At 37.7% G+C, this 15,271-nt stretch overlaps 2 protein-coding genes across 3 annotated transcripts; one reads left to right on the top strand and one right to left on the bottom strand.

Moving 5' to 3' along the window:
- Nucleotides 1–613: 613 nt before the first annotated feature.
- On the bottom strand, nt 614–4,737 carry LOC107555464 (ankyrin repeat domain-containing protein 12-like). Its single transcript, XM_016238277.1, has 9 exons — nt 4,661–4,737; nt 4,493–4,567; nt 3,874–3,960; nt 2,887–3,056; nt 2,598–2,759; nt 2,234–2,376; nt 1,972–2,110; nt 939–1,015; nt 614–831 (listed from the first exon to the last, which is right to left on the bottom strand). The coding sequence occupies exons 1-9, from the start codon at nt 4,735–4,737 to the stop codon at nt 661–663; spliced, it is 1,101 nt and encodes a 366-aa protein (XP_016093763.1). The 3' UTR covers nt 614–660.
- A 379-nt stretch (nt 4,738–5,116) lies between these two features.
- Nucleotides 5,117–14,930, top strand: LOC107555490 (3-hydroxy-3-methylglutaryl-coenzyme A reductase-like). 2 transcript variants are annotated; one of them, XM_016238311.1, is made up of 19 exons: nt 5,117–5,301; nt 5,455–5,566; nt 5,666–5,753; nt 5,875–5,959; nt 6,062–6,167; nt 6,291–6,397; nt 6,474–6,593; nt 6,691–6,851; nt 7,261–7,502; nt 9,340–9,539; nt 9,861–10,055; nt 11,636–11,794; nt 11,930–12,087; nt 12,172–12,277; nt 12,688–12,858; nt 12,998–13,138; nt 13,256–13,414; nt 13,551–13,705; nt 13,864–14,930. In XM_016238311.1, exons 1-19 carry the CDS (start codon nt 5,137–5,139, stop codon nt 13,916–13,918), a joined length of 2,685 nt encoding a protein of 894 aa, XP_016093797.1. In that variant the 5' UTR covers nt 5,117–5,136; the 3' UTR covers nt 13,919–14,930. The 2 variants fall into 2 exon arrangements, with proteins under 2 accessions (XP_016093797.1, XP_016093796.1); XM_016238310.1 differs by lacking the exons at nt 9,340–9,539; nt 9,861–10,055 and adding exons at nt 7,593–7,762; nt 8,084–8,278.
- Nucleotides 14,931–15,271: the final 341 nt, after the last annotated feature.

Below are 15,271 nucleotides of genomic sequence, written 5' to 3'. Positions count from 1 at the left end.
CATGCTTCAAGATGAATGGGCAGGTATTTGTTTTATTTTGTCTTATACATGCACCAAGCACGTAAGGCACTCATTTTAGTAGATGAAGCTTAAGAAAATAGCTTTAGTAAATAAAACTGTGGGCAAAACATAACTCAATTTGAAAATGGCTTTGCTTGCTAATGTATCATTTTGAAACATTAAATGCTGAGGTGGATATTGTTACAAAAACCAAACTTTTTTAAAGCAATTATTGTGTTTTTAGCACACAAAATATGATTATATTTAGCACGCAATCAAAATAAACTTTTATTTAAAAAAAAACTTTGATTTTATTTCACAATAAGATTTGATTTTACTTTATTATGAGCTGTTATTGCAAACACAAAATGTGTCAAAATAATTAGCCTTAGCACCCTCTAAAAAAACTTTCTTTCATATCAAAGCCTTTAAGATAAAAGTATTTTATATATCTTAAAACCAATTTTTGTTCTAATTTCAGCTGGCTAACTTAACCTGACCATATCTTTGATCAATACCACATCAATTGAATTTGAACATATGTGTATTTCACTGTTGGGTAAATGTTGTGATCATCACTGTAACTAGATGAGACTGTCAAGGGGTGCACATTTACTGCTATTAAATACTGCATGAGCCATATCTAGTTCCCACAACCCTTCAGTAATGTAGAGAACCTTTGAAAGAGGCCTGAAACCTCATGGATGGATCACAGCTTGGTTGTCCTCTGCTTGGACCAGGAATGGGTTCAGCTTCACCAGACTGGAGGCTGCTTTCATGCTCACTTGTATCAGCAGCTCCTGTTGATTTCTGAAGAGGAGCTCTTGTGTCCTCAAAGTTAAATGAAACAAAAGAAACTGATCAGTAATCAGATCATGTAATGATGCCACAGTCAGTGACAGAAGATTTTTTTATCCAATGACACATCTTTGACTTACTTTGATGGAGTTCTGGTCGTTTCTTTGATTCAAACTTGGATTAACTGCAGAATCAGTGATGCTGGGTGGATTTTCAGCTATTTCCAAATACAGCAAAACAAACCAATTTTTACAATTTATATTAAATGTTTTGTATTGTAGGAGACATTATATATATGTATATGTATATATATGCAACACATAAATATACATGGCCTGGATAAAATTATGTGAACACCCATTTTTATAGGAATAATATAATTCATATAGGCTAAAAAAACAATTATCTTTTATTTATTTCGTTGTAAATATTCTCCAATTTGTATATCAGTGTTGTATAAGTTGTGTTCAGCAGTGGTTAGTAGTACAAGTGCTCCAGGTAATGGCTGACTTGTCAGACTTCCAAAAAGGACAAATCATGGGAGCCCATTTAAGAGGCGCATCTGTTAACTTAACAGCCCAATTGTTTTTAAGTACAACACTCTTTAGGATTATGACTGCATACACAAAGCATGGAAAGACTTCATCAGCGAAGAATAGCGGCCAAAAACTGAAAGTAAATTATTCAGCAAACCTCATTATTCACATTGAAGACTCTATTTCCACACAAAATGACCACAGAGAACTTCACAAAGCCAACATTCATATGAGAGCTGCAATTACTAAAACTTTAATCCAAGACAACACTGCTAAAATGCAAAAAAGATGTTATGTGTTGTTAAAGATGAAGGTGTTATGATCATAAAATCTGTACAGCTGGAGCACCAAGATGCACTTCATAATCTGTCCTGGCCAGCTCAATCACCTGACTTGAATATTATCAAACCACTCTGAATAGTTTTGGTGAGAAAATGAGAAGATTCCATCATCTCTGAAGCAACTGTCAGATGTTGTGATAGACAACATTCAACTGTAGACTAAGGTTGGAAGTTGTATTAAAGGCAAACAGCGTTAAAACACCTTATTAAGAAACATTGCCTATTTCCCAGGTGTTGACATGATTTTGTCCAGCCCGTGTATTAAACCTGTTTTGTGCATGTCAAGAGGTTTAGACCTGGATCACTTTTAGACTTCTGCAGATATTTTTCCACCAGTATGTACATAGATCTGTCTGTGGTCAAGCCCATAGGAGTCTTTCCTCTGTCACACTTTGATAATGGATCAGCACCATACTTCAGAAGTAGTTCTACAATCTGTAAGCATAAGTATTCAACATAACTATCACAGTCTGTGTATTTTATATGCACATTTTTTAATAATACTAACTAGTGTTAATTGAAGGTACAGCTGAGTACCATTGTGTGCAATTTACACACCTTGTAGTACTGACAATATATGGCATCATGTAAAGGTGTAATTCCATTATGTCCTCTGCAGTTGACTTCGGCTCCAGCTTCGAGTAAAATTTCTGTCATGTCATACTTGTTTCTCTGCACTGCCTCATGGAGTGGAGTCCAACCTGAAAATGAATAGACCTTCAAGTTGAGAAGTGTTAGTCCATGCTGCCATCAAGTGGACATGTGTGCTAACTTCGACCATTGGTCTATAACCTGGGGGCCAAATAAGGCCTGTGGGATGATTTGAATAAAAGAGTGAAATATGCAGTGTCCGACTCCTAATGAAAAACTATAGTGGTAATGAACAATTTTATGTTTTATGATATCCTCCAACATGTCATACCTGCATAATCTGGTATGTTAACGAAAGCACCCGCTGTGATCAAGTCTTTGATGTCTTGAACGTCTCCCTTCATCACGGCTAAATGCAGCTTTGTCTCTCCAAAATGATTCCGTCTGTGGATGGACTGGAGTGATAGGACTTTCCCTGACTTGCCACTGAAACCTAACAAACAGAGTTATCTAAGAGTACCTCATAAAGGCACACATATGCTTTTGTCAAGAAAGTTTCATTTCTACCATGGATTCATCATTCTGAACAACATCAACAAGAATACATGATGTAATGTTACCTGTATACACTGCACTGATCTTAATTTGTGTGGTCAGGTTTGAGCACTTGCCTGAACTAATGTAAGGTTTAGCCAGTAATGTTGGTTTATCATGTGTAGTCAAAGGTGTATTGAATGCCTTATTGTACTCTTTAGTGTCTAGGTTATCCTTCCTTTTAGAAGGCAGGGACCTGTAAATAAACAGCAAATAAACATTTATTTTTCAGTAAATATCATCAGTGATTTTGAGCTGATTTACACTGTATGGAGCAGCTGAATTAAATGAGTAACATACAGTGAGATCCAAAAGTCTGAGATGATAGACTTCTATTTGGCATTTTTCTAACTGAATCAACTTTTTAAAATCACAAATTATATGATCAACTTAACAGTTAGAATGAAAAGTTGGATTAGATCATATGCCAAAATAAGTTCCAAAGAGCATCTTTGACTGATTAGTTACCTAGTAATTAATTTTACATTATAACATTTCATTGTTTAAAAATTTTCAAAATGTTGAACCTTTATTTCCAGGTTTAAATTAGATTTTGAATCTCAAATATTCACAATATGGTTTTAGACCCTACTGTCTAAAGGCAATCGACTGTTTTAGCAATCGACAATCTGAAAGTTACTCATATGTGCACTTCATATGCCTGATTGACCTGTGTTGAGTATTCAGTAGTTGAGTGCTCTTCATTGTGGCCAATGGATCAGCTTTTGTTCCAACTGTTTTGCCATTTATTCTCACTGAACGTCTCAAAGTAGGCCCAGACTGCTGGTGAGAAGCATCTAATGAGATGGTGCCATTTATGGGAATGGGTCTCAGCACTAGGAGGCAGAAGTTACATACGAATTAGCCAAAGATCAGAAGTCTGAACTGCTTATCGACTCTCCAAAACCGTGAAATAGGGTGGATCGGGTGTGTAGCTCACATTGCAAACGTTTTGAAGAGCTATTTATCTCGTTGAGGATCTTATGAAACTTGTTTAAAGTTCGAAGGTTTACTTTTCCAGACTAGGTGCATCAACTGGATTACCTTCTCTGGGTTCCCTTTCTGAAGAACTTCCTTCTTCGCTAACAAGAGCTTTAACTCTGATAAACACAGAGCAAAGCACATTATTATTCTGTGAATTTTACAGTTGAACGCATATTTTTTTTTAAGTCTAAAAAAGGTTTACAAACCTTGCAGGATTTGTTGGTATCACCCCAGTGTTGTGGGGTTGCTTGTAATAAAATAATAGAGACTTCAACACATAATATATGTAGAAATGCTGAAGTGTAGATTTGATTAGGACCTCAGCATGTGCCTTCTAATGTAATCTACCTGTTTTGTTGTGAATGTCTTTCTGCTTTGTCCAGTGAGACACTGCAGGTCAATCTGAGGGGAAATCTCTGTCAAACAAAGAGACTCCTTCAGCTGCTGCTGGAACTGTACAGTGAATGCTAGTATAATTAGTGGTGCTTACTAAGACCGATTCTCAAACCGTCTTGAACCGATTCTAAAGATTCGAGTCACTTGATTAATCAACGACTACTGACTTTAGTGGACCGAAAGCGAAAATGGCATTAACGTTACTGAAGAAATGACCCGCGAACGAGCTTAGTTTGACTAGAGTAACGTTACACGATCATACCTTCACTCAGCACACGAAGAGAGGCGACAGCGGGGGATGAGAACTGATGTTCTGTCAACATCAACCTACAATAATACATCAACCAGTAGTTAGCATTGCAAATCTGACATTTCAGGACATAACGTAGAAACGCATCCGTTAGCAGTTAATGAGTTGACCTGCTGAGGTAAAACCGCTGGTCTGCTTCACCACTGTCGTCGTCGGTCGCGATGCTTTCCTCCTGCTCTAAATCCATATTTGTTTGCATTTAACAATACGACACGACACAAGACACTAAATATAAGCGCAACGTCTCGTTACATTGGGAATATTTAGCAACTGATTAAGGTGCGCCATCTGATGCTACTGTAGTATAGTGTAAATTCAGTAATAAAGACCATTTCTATAAACAACTGAAAAACAACTTTTATTTAAATAAAATATAAGTTATAGCCTTAGAGCACTTTAAGTGTTTTTTTTAATATAATTAATGTTTTTTTTTGTGCATGATTTCATACTTAAGAAACTGCAGCGGTGACAGAATAAAGTTCGTAATTCATAAATCTGCCATAGTAATCCTGTTTGACAAGTTTCCTTTCTTTTCTCACATTTGCTTTCTGTCATCTACAGTAACTGACTGTAACACACCTTCAAAATGCTGACGAGACTTTTCCGAATCCACGGCCTCTTTGTGGCCTCCCATCCTTGGGAAGTCATTGTGGCTACTGTGACTCTCACCATCTGCATGATGTCCATGAATATGTTCACTGGAAATAACCAGATTTGTGGCTGGAACTTTGATTGCCCCAAATTGGAGGAGGTACAAGTGTGTCACTGTGGAAATAAATGTTGTATTGCTTTCATAAATTTGATGCTCATGGTGGCAGTTAAAGTGAAGATTTATCTAATGATATTGTGTCATTAAATTAAATTATTATCCCCGTTGTTTTTTTCCTCTCTGTTTTGTCTTCAGCTAATCTTAAGCAGTGATATCATTATCCTGACAATCACAAGATGCATAGCGATCGTCTATATTTACTTTCAGTTCCAAAATCTTCGACAGTTAGGATCCAAATACATATTGGGTGAGTTGTAGTTTTTTAACCTGTTTAAAAAAAAAAAAAGAGTTTGTGAGGTAACATGAATTACAAGTGTTAATGTTTATATTAACATTTCTTTTTCAGGCATTGCAGGACTTTTCACAATATTCTCCAGTTTTGTGTTCAGCACAGTTGTGATTCACTTCCTGGACAAGGAGCTGACAGGTCTCAAGTATGGACATTTGTGTCTTGTATCACTCTCACAAGAAATCTTTGAAGTACTGCTTTGTGTTTGGAAAATAATTTGTAAATATATCATGTTAAATGTTTATATTTTGTATTAATTTTCCAAGTGAGGCCTTGCCATTCTTTCTGCTGTTGATTGACCTCTCCAAAGCATGTGCTCTGGCCAAGTTTGCATTGAGTTCAAACTCACAGGTACTTTACCTTTTCACCTACATTAAAATTGGGTTTAAATAAATAGGACTAATCATGTCAGTCTTAAGTTTTTCATAAATGTATTTTTTGGCTGTCCTGCAGGATGAGGTGAGAGAGAATATTGCCAAAGGAATGGCTGTTTTAGGACCCACTTTTACTCTTGATGCCCTTGTGGAGTGCCTGGTGATCGGTGTAGGGACAATGTCAGGTAAACTTCACCCTTCCACATTAGACAGAAAATCAGCACAGGTGGAGTGTGCTAAAATTAAACAGACTTGTTTAACTCGGCAGCAGTGATCTTTATTTTGTCCTTTATATTGTTTTCCTGCAGGTGTGCGACAGCTTGAGATCATGTGCTGCTTTGGTTGCATGTCTGTCCTGGCTAACTACTTTGTGTTCATGACATTCTTCCCGGCCTGTGTCTCTCTTGTGCTGGAGGTATGTAAGCATATTTCAGTGCAGTAAACATAGAGGAAGACTAGAACATATTCGAACATGTGCCTATTTTACATAGTTGTCTAGAGAGAGCAGGGAGGGACGACCCATCTGGCAGCTGAGTCACTTTGCTAGAGTTCTGGAGGAGGAAGAGGACAACAAGCCTAACCCTGTCACACAAAGAGTCAAAATGATCATGGTACGCAGTGAACCAAAAACACTAGTCTTTTGATACTGGGATTTATGATATTGAAGGTTTTGTTTCTAATGGTCTGGATCATTTTTAATATTTGCAGTCTTTTGGCCTGGTCATGGTTCACGCTCATAGCCGGTGGATTGCAGATCCCATGTCAAGTAATGGAACTCTTGATCTTCCTGAAGTTGGAGTGAGTCTGAATGACAATATGCCCAAGAGAATTGAGCCAGACATGCCCCTTTGGCACTTTTACCTATCCAGGTAGGCACACTTCAGAGATTTTATTCATTTAATTAATACAAATGTTTTGGCCATTAATGTTTTCTTAAAATTCTGTGTATCAATAGTTCAAAATACACAGTTCTATGTATCAATTTGACATTATAATGTACAGTATAAACATTTGACATATAAATCTATTTTGAGATTTGCTAAAGATTGCATTTAACAGTGTTATTTAATTGTTACTTTTTCTAAAGATTTAGTGAGTGTTAGATAACAGCAAAGATAATCTTAATGTAAAAATAGGAGAAATGAGCATGCACAACTAATTATCCAAAATCAATAGATACAATATTGGCTGATAAGCTGTGTGGTACTGATATGTTGTGCATTGTTAATAATAGTAACAAGAATATGATGTGATTATTATTTTATTCTGTGCGTTTAGGATGATCAGCATGGACATTGAGCAGGTGATCACACTGGGTCTCGCCCTGTTCCTGGCTGTGAAGTACATTTTCTTCGAGCAGGTGGAGATGGAGTCTACCTTGTCCCTGAAAGTGCCCACTCCAAGCGCCATGCTCTCTCAGAAATGGTCTCCTGATCAGTGCTGTAGGAAAGAGGTTCCCAATTCCAGCAAGCCTGAGACAACCCCAACTCCCCCTCCAGTTGTTACCAAAGAAGAAAGAGGTATTCTCTTCTTACTTTTACATCTTTGTGTTAATTTTCTGCAAACCCAACACCCTATAGTGGAATCTAACTCTAGTTTCTCTCCTTCAGATTTAGTGATTCGGCCCCTACCTGCCCCGAAAGAGCCTGAGTATAAAAGTACTTTTGTTTTGGGAGAGGATGAAACTCAGGAAATTGTTGATTTGTCGGAGTCTGTGATCAGTTTACCTGCTGAACCCAGACCTGTGGAAGACTCTCTCTCCATTCTGAAAAACCCAGATGTAAGAGCGTTGTCAAATATCCATTTCTACAGCGATACCGTTGTTCTCTTTCTTGCATAAAGATTATCTCTGTGTTCACTGTGGGACTGAAACCTGTGGTTATTTTTTTACCTCAGAGTTGATCCATGTAATCTCTAATGAGATCTTCCTTTTACTCTTTACACACTTACTCTTAGCCAATTAGTTTATGGCATTAGACAAGATCAGAAGCATGCAGTGAAACTGTTTACGTCTAAGAGTAGACTTCTGTTACCTAAAATCCAAGTATAATCACAGTATATGTGTGTGAGTATTTAAGTGTCGCCTCTTCTGACCCCGCAGATGGGTGCTTGCTACCTCAGCGATGAAGAGGTGATCGTGTTGGTGAACTCAAAGCACATCCCAGCTTACAAATTGGAGGCCATGATGGAGACCCCTGAGAGAGGGGTGATGATCCGTAGAAAAATGCTCAGCCCCAAATTCCCAGAACCCACAGCTCTCATCTGCCTGCCATATAAAGACTACGACTACTCTAAGGTAAGACATCAGCTCATTACATCATACATCATTTGTGACCGTGGAGCACAAAACCAGTCATAAGGGTCAGTTTTTCAAAATTTAGATTTATACATCATCTGACAGCTGAATAAATAAGCTTTCCATTGATGTATGGTTTGTTAGGATAGAAGAATATTTGGCCGAGATACAACTATTTGACAATCTGGAATCTGAGAGTGCAAAAAAATCTAAATATTGAGAAAATCGCCTTCAAAATTGTCCAAATGACGTTCTTAGCAATACATATTACTAATCAAAAATTAAGTTTGATTATATTTACAGTAGGAAATCTACAAAATTGAGCCAGACATGCCCCTTTGGCACTTTTACCTATCCAGGTAGGCACACTTCAGAGATTTTATTCATTTAATTAATACAAATGTTTTGGCCATTAATGTTTTCTTAAAATTCTGTGTATCAATAGTTCAAAATACACAGTTCTATGTATCAATTTGACATTATAATGTACAGTATAAACATTTGACATATAAATCTATTTTGAGATTTGCTAAAGATTGCATTTAACAGTGTTATTTAATTGTTACTTTTTCTAAAGATTTAGTGAGTGTTAGATAACAGCAAAGATAATCTTAATGTAAAAATAGGAGAAATGAGCATGCACAACTAATTATCCAAAATCAATAGATACAATATTGGCTGATAAGCAGTGTGGTACTGATATGTTGTGCATTGTTAATAATAGTAACAAGAATATGTGCATTATTTCTGTGCATTTAGGATGATCAGCATGGACATTGAGCAGGTGATCACACTGGGTCTCGCCCTGTTCCTGGCTGTGAAGTACATTTTCTTCGAGCAGGTGGAGATGGAGTCTACCTTGTCCCTGAAAGTGCCCACTCCAAGCGCCATGCTCTCTCAGAAATGGTCTCCTGATCAGTGCTGTAGGAAAGAGGTTCCCAATTCCAGCAAGCCTGAGACAACCCCAACTCCCCCTCCAGTTGTTACCAAAGAAGAAAGAGGTATTCTCTTCTTACTTTTACATTTTTGTGTTAATTTTCTGCAAACCCAACACCCTATAGTGGAATCTAACTCTAGTTTCTCTCCTTCAGATTTAGTGATTCGGCCCCTACCTGCCCCGAAAGAGCCTGAGTATAAAAGTACTTTTGTTTTGGGAGAGGATGAAACTCAGGAAATTGTTGATGTGTCGGAGTCTGTGATCAGTTTACCTGCTGAACCCAGACCTGTGGAAGACTCTCTCTCCATTCTGAAAAACCCAGATGTAAGAGCGTTGTCAAATATCCATTTCTACAGCGATACCGTTGTTCTCTTTCTTGCACAAAGATTATCTCTGTGTTCACTGTGGGACTGAAACCTGTGGTTATTTTTTTACCTCAGAGTTGATCCATGTAATCTCTAATGAGATCTTCCTTTTACTCTTTACACACTTACTCTTAGCCAATTAGTTTATGGCATTAGACAAGATCAGAAGCATGCAGTGAAACTGTTTACGTCTAAGAGTAGACTTCTGTTACCTAAAATCCAAGTATAATCACAGTATATGTGTGTGAGTATTTAAGTGTCGCCTCTTCTGACCCCGCAGATGGGTGCTTGCTACCTCAGCGATGAAGAGGTGATCGTGTTGGTGAACTCAAAGCACATCCCAGCTTACAAATTGGAGGCCATGATGGAGACCCCTGAGAGAGGGGTGATGATCCGTAGAAAAATGCTCAGCCCCAAATTCCCAGAACCCACAGCTCTCATCTGCCTGCCATATAAAGACTACGACTACTCTAAGGTAAGACATCAGCTCATTACATCATACATCATTTGTGACCGTGGAGCACAAAACCAGTCATAAGGGTCAGTTTTTCAAAATTTAGATTTATACATCATCTGACAGCTGAATAAATAAGCTTTCCATTGATGTATGGTTTGTTAGGATAGAAGAATATTTGGCCGAGATACAACTATTTGACAATCTGGAATCTGAGAGTGCAAAAAAATCTAAATATTGAGAAAATCGCCTTCAAAATTGTCCAAATGACGTTCTTAGCAATACATATTACTAATCAAAAATTAAGTTTGATTATATTTACAGTAGGAAATCTACAAAATATTTTCATGGAACATGATTTTTGGCATAAAAGAAATCCCATACAATTTATTTTTGGCTATTGCTACAAATATACCCCAGCGACTTAAGACTGGTTTTGTGATCCAGGGTCACATTTAATTAATGGTGCTTTATTGATTTGATCAAACTAGGGATGCACTAATATTAAAACTTTTCCACATTAATTTTTAATTAGATTCACTAAACTTTTTAATGTGTTTGAAAGAAGCCTCTTATGATCACCAAAGCTACATTTACTTGATCAAAAATACAGTAAAAACAGTAATATTGTAAATTATTATTAATTACAAATGTAATTTATTCCTGTTATAGAAAGTTGAATTTTCAGCATTACTCCAGTCTTCAGTGTGGATCTGGCACATGATCTGACAGCAATCATTCTAATATGCTAATTTGCTGCTCAAGAAACATTTCTTATTATCAATGTAGAAAACACTTGTGCTGCTTTTTATGGAAACTGTGATGTTTTTAGGATTCTTTGATGAATAGAAGGTTTATAAGAACAGCAATTATTTGAAATAGAAATCTTTTGTAACATTATAAATGTCTTGACACTTTTGATCAATTTATTGTGGTCTTCCAGGCTGATTTATACTTCTGCGTGGGACCTACGCCGTAGCCTTTACGCCATAGGCTATGCGTCAGTTTTCATTTATACTTCTGCGTTGTTGTCCACGTCGATGTGCAGTACACATGCAAACCGCTTGTCAGCAGTGTCCACGGGCATGTTGCTGGAGTAACCCGCAGTACCACGGCAAAAGCCGAAGAAGAAGCGGTGGCAAATAAATATTAAATCATTATTTAAAACTTTAAAGTGCACATAAACACACACAAAACTCGAGTGCATACAGAGGGAGGGGTTCTAGCAGACCAATCACAGTGCTTGTGGTCCGCGTAGAATTGACGCGCTGTTAGATTTTTGGAGAGGTGCACGTCAGGCTACGGCATAAGGTGTGCTTCTATGCGTAGGCTACGGCGTAGGTTCGACGCAGAAGTATAAATTGGGCTAATTTATTACCTTTTTAAAAACATAATATATGTACAGTATATATACACAAATACAAGCAATACCAATAAATTAAGAAAATGGCAAAAAAATGGTCTTATAGGTCATAACCAATTTGTTACCATACCTTATACCATACTTCTGACTTGGGCCAGGAAGCAAAAACTTAGCAACGCTCTAGAAACTTAGCAACCTTCAAAATATAGCTTTAATTTTCATGTTTTTTTTATTCCAGGTGATGGGAACATGCTGTGAGAATGTCATCGGTTACATGCCAGTTCCTGTGGGGGTTGCTGGGCCTCTGCTACTGGATGGAAAGCAGTTTCAGGTCCCCATGGCAACAACTGAGGGCTGCCTAGTTGCCAGCACAAATAGAGGCTGCAGAGCTATAGCAGTAAGCAAATTTTCTTTTTAAGTTCTCAAAGGGAAGCTGAAAGCAAACACATTTCACACACATCTTAACTGGTAAAGTTGTGTAAAGTCTAAAGCACATTAATCTAATGCTCTGTTGTGAATGGATTTCCCATAGCTGGCTGGCGGTGCCAGTAGTCGTGTTCTTGCAGATGGAATGACCAGAGGGCCGGTGGTGCGTCTGCCTTCTGCCTGTCAGGCGGCTGAAGTCAAGGCTTGGCTGGAAAGCACTGAGGGCTTCAAGAGCATCAAGGAGGCCTTTGACCAGACCAGCAGGTACGGGCTTATTTCAGTGAACTGATTTAGTCATTTTTAAAATTATGATTATGTAACATCGATTTGTGTTGTGTGTGTGTGTAGGTTTGCACGATTGGAGAAACTTCTGATTGGTCTGGCAGGTCGCAATCTATACATTCGATTCCAGTCCAAAACTGGAGATGCAATGGGGATGAACATGATCTCAAAAGTACGCAAGTACTGTATTTTACAAAATGTTGTGAAACATGGTCACTGTGTATATTAAAGGGATAGTTCACTCAAAAATGAATATTGTCATCATTTACTCACCCTCATGTTGCACAAAAGAAGATATTTTGAAGAATGTTGGTAACCAAACAGTTGACGGTAGGCGTTGAGTTCCATACTATTTTTTTCCATACTATGGAAGTCAATGGCTACTGTCAACTGTTTGGTTACCAACATTCTTCAAAATATCTTCTTTTGTGTTCAACAGAAGAAACTTGAAGGTGTGTAAATGATGACAATTTAAAAAAAAAATTGTGAACTATCCCTTTAAATTAATCTTCCAGGACTCATTTCCTTTGCTTGACTGAGTTTTTAAGAAGAGTTCATGTATTTTTTTTCTTTGGTCACCAGGGCACAGAACAGGCTCTTGCCAGTTTGAAGGAGGAATTTCCAGAGCTTCAAATTTTGGCTGTTAGTGGAAACTATTGTACTGACAAAAAACCTGCCACCATCAACTGGATTGAGGGCCGGGGCAAGTCAGTGGTGTGTGAGACCACCATCCCAGCCAAAGTTGTCAAAGAGGTACAACTACTCCTCATCATATTCTACAAAATGTCCTGCAAAAGCTGAATACTGGCATTTGAAATGCCTGTTGACACTGAATAAGGATATACATTTGTTTTTTGGAATGACAGTCTCACGCAAGTGTGTTTGTGTGCAGATTTTAAAGACGTCGACTGAGGGTCTGGTAGACGTCAACATCAGCAAGAACTTGATTGGATCTGCTATGGCTGGAAGCATCGGAGGTTATAACGCTCATGCTGCCAACATCGTAGCTGCCATCTATATTGCTTGTGGACAGGTAATAAAAGGTGTATTGTTTACAGTATGATTTTGATAAGGATTATGATATGTGATTATATAGTGGTGGTACAGATGTTTACAAGTGAATTCAACTAAATGAATTTGTCCTTAACAGGACCCAGCGCAGACAGTGGGCAGCTCTAATTGTATCACTATTATGGAAGCCTCAGGCTCCACCGGGGAGGATCTTTATATCAGTTGCACGATGCCCTCCATTGAGCTGGGCACTGTGGGCGGAGGCACTAACCTTCCTCCCCAGCAGGCCTGTTTACAGGTACTTGATACAGGATTATTATTTTACATATATGAATGACAAAATAATGTTTTCATTTCATTGTGGATGTACAGTTGATAAATCCACCGTCATAGCTGGTCTCATGCAGTTTATTCTCTCTCTGTCCTCCTGTCAGATGTTAGGTGTGCTGGGTGCCAGTCAGGAGTGCCCGGGTGAAAATGCCCGACAGCTTGCCAAGGTCGTGTGTGCTACCGTGCTTGCAGGAGAGCTGTCACTCATGGCTGCACTCACTGCTGGACACCTGGTCAAAAGTCACATGACTCACAACAGGTAATAACTATTTATTATATATATATAAAAAATCAGAATCTAAGAAAATAATCTTACAAATTAAAATAGTATAAAATTATAGACGGACAATGTTTTGTAAGAAACTATCATCTGCAAACACCTGTATAATTTTTTTTTTAAATATATTTTGGCTATAGATCAAAAGTGAATTTGCAAGAAGCTCCAGGAACATGTACTAAGCAGGCATCTTGAGACTTCACCTGCTGAAGATGCAAAAGGGCCATAAAGAAAGAGGATCTCACGTTTAAGGCACAATGATTAGTAATTGAGATCATTTTAAAGGCCAGCAAAAGGAATACAGTTCATGGATCCCCTGATCTGTTAAACAGATAAAAGTAAAGTGGTTGAAATTACAGACTGGAATCAAGACCAGCTGTGTTTAGAAGCCTAGAGCCAGTATTTCTAAATAATATCTGGGCAGAAATCGCTGTTTCCAGATCTGCTTTGTTCAGCTTAACTTGCAAATCTGCTCTTATATCCACAGCAGCCAGTACATAAGAGATACAGAAGGCCACATAGTTTAACTTATTTCCTAAAATCAGTGCAGTTCAGGTCACTTACAGGACCGACTGGATGGGTTAAAGCAGAGTACATTTTTTTACTTCATTATTTGTTGGTGATAGCAACAGGGAGCTAACAGTCCGTTTTCCAAATTTTGCCAAACTGGAAACAACACCATTAGACAGAAAGGGAAGGACAAAGTATAATCTTCATTGCACTTACAAAGGAAATGCCATAGGGCAGTACCGATAAAGAGAGGAGTTTAATGTACTATGATTCACTAGTTGGTACACATGTAGAATAATACAGAACAATTATGAAATTGCCAAATGCAGCTGCCAGCAGTGCTCGTGACACAGGAATGAATTGAATGACTTATGTAAAAGGGTTGTGCTATGGCATGATGTCACAAATATTTCAAAAGGTGCTACAATCCACATGATGTTTCAGTTCTTTGTTCACTTAGCTATTTCTTTGTGTTTGAACACCTCTAAAATGGGTTTATGTAACAATACGCAACTTAATGCATTGCATGTTTCCAAAGGCTTGAAATGGCTTTTATACAATTGGTTCTGGTTTTCATGTCATGGAAATGTGTGGCTGTTCAGACATGTATGTTTTATGCTGAAGACATTGAAAGGAAGCTTATTATTTTTCCCCCCAAAAGGCACAATTCAAATTATTCAATAAACAAAATTATGCAAAGTTTAGTGTGTGTATATATATATATATATATATATATATATATATATTTTTTTATAATAAAAGAAAATACAAAATTACAACCTGTGCTTGATCATATTCTGCTTCTTACTTGGGCAACTTAGAATAATAAAAATAAGACAATACAAAAACCCTTAAGAAAATATTCAAGGTTTAAAAGGGGTCATCTCCTCTTTCCCCGCCTTTCTGAAACGTGTCTATTTTTACAAAGCTCATCGGTCTGAAAAGCGAGGTGTACTGTGATTGGCCAGCTACCCAGTGCGTTGTGATTGGCCCAATACCTCAAGCGTGTGACTGAAATGTTACGCCCCTTACCATATT

Source organism: Sinocyclocheilus grahami, unplaced genomic scaffold, assembly GCF_001515645.1.
Source record: "Sinocyclocheilus grahami isolate Dianchi unplaced genomic scaffold, SAMN03320097.WGS_v1.1 scaffold535.1, whole genome shotgun sequence".
Taxonomy (NCBI): domain Eukaryota; kingdom Metazoa; phylum Chordata; class Actinopteri; order Cypriniformes; family Cyprinidae; genus Sinocyclocheilus; species Sinocyclocheilus grahami.
Note: the sequence above shows the minus strand (reverse complement) of the source record. Positions and strands in the feature narration are given on the sequence as shown.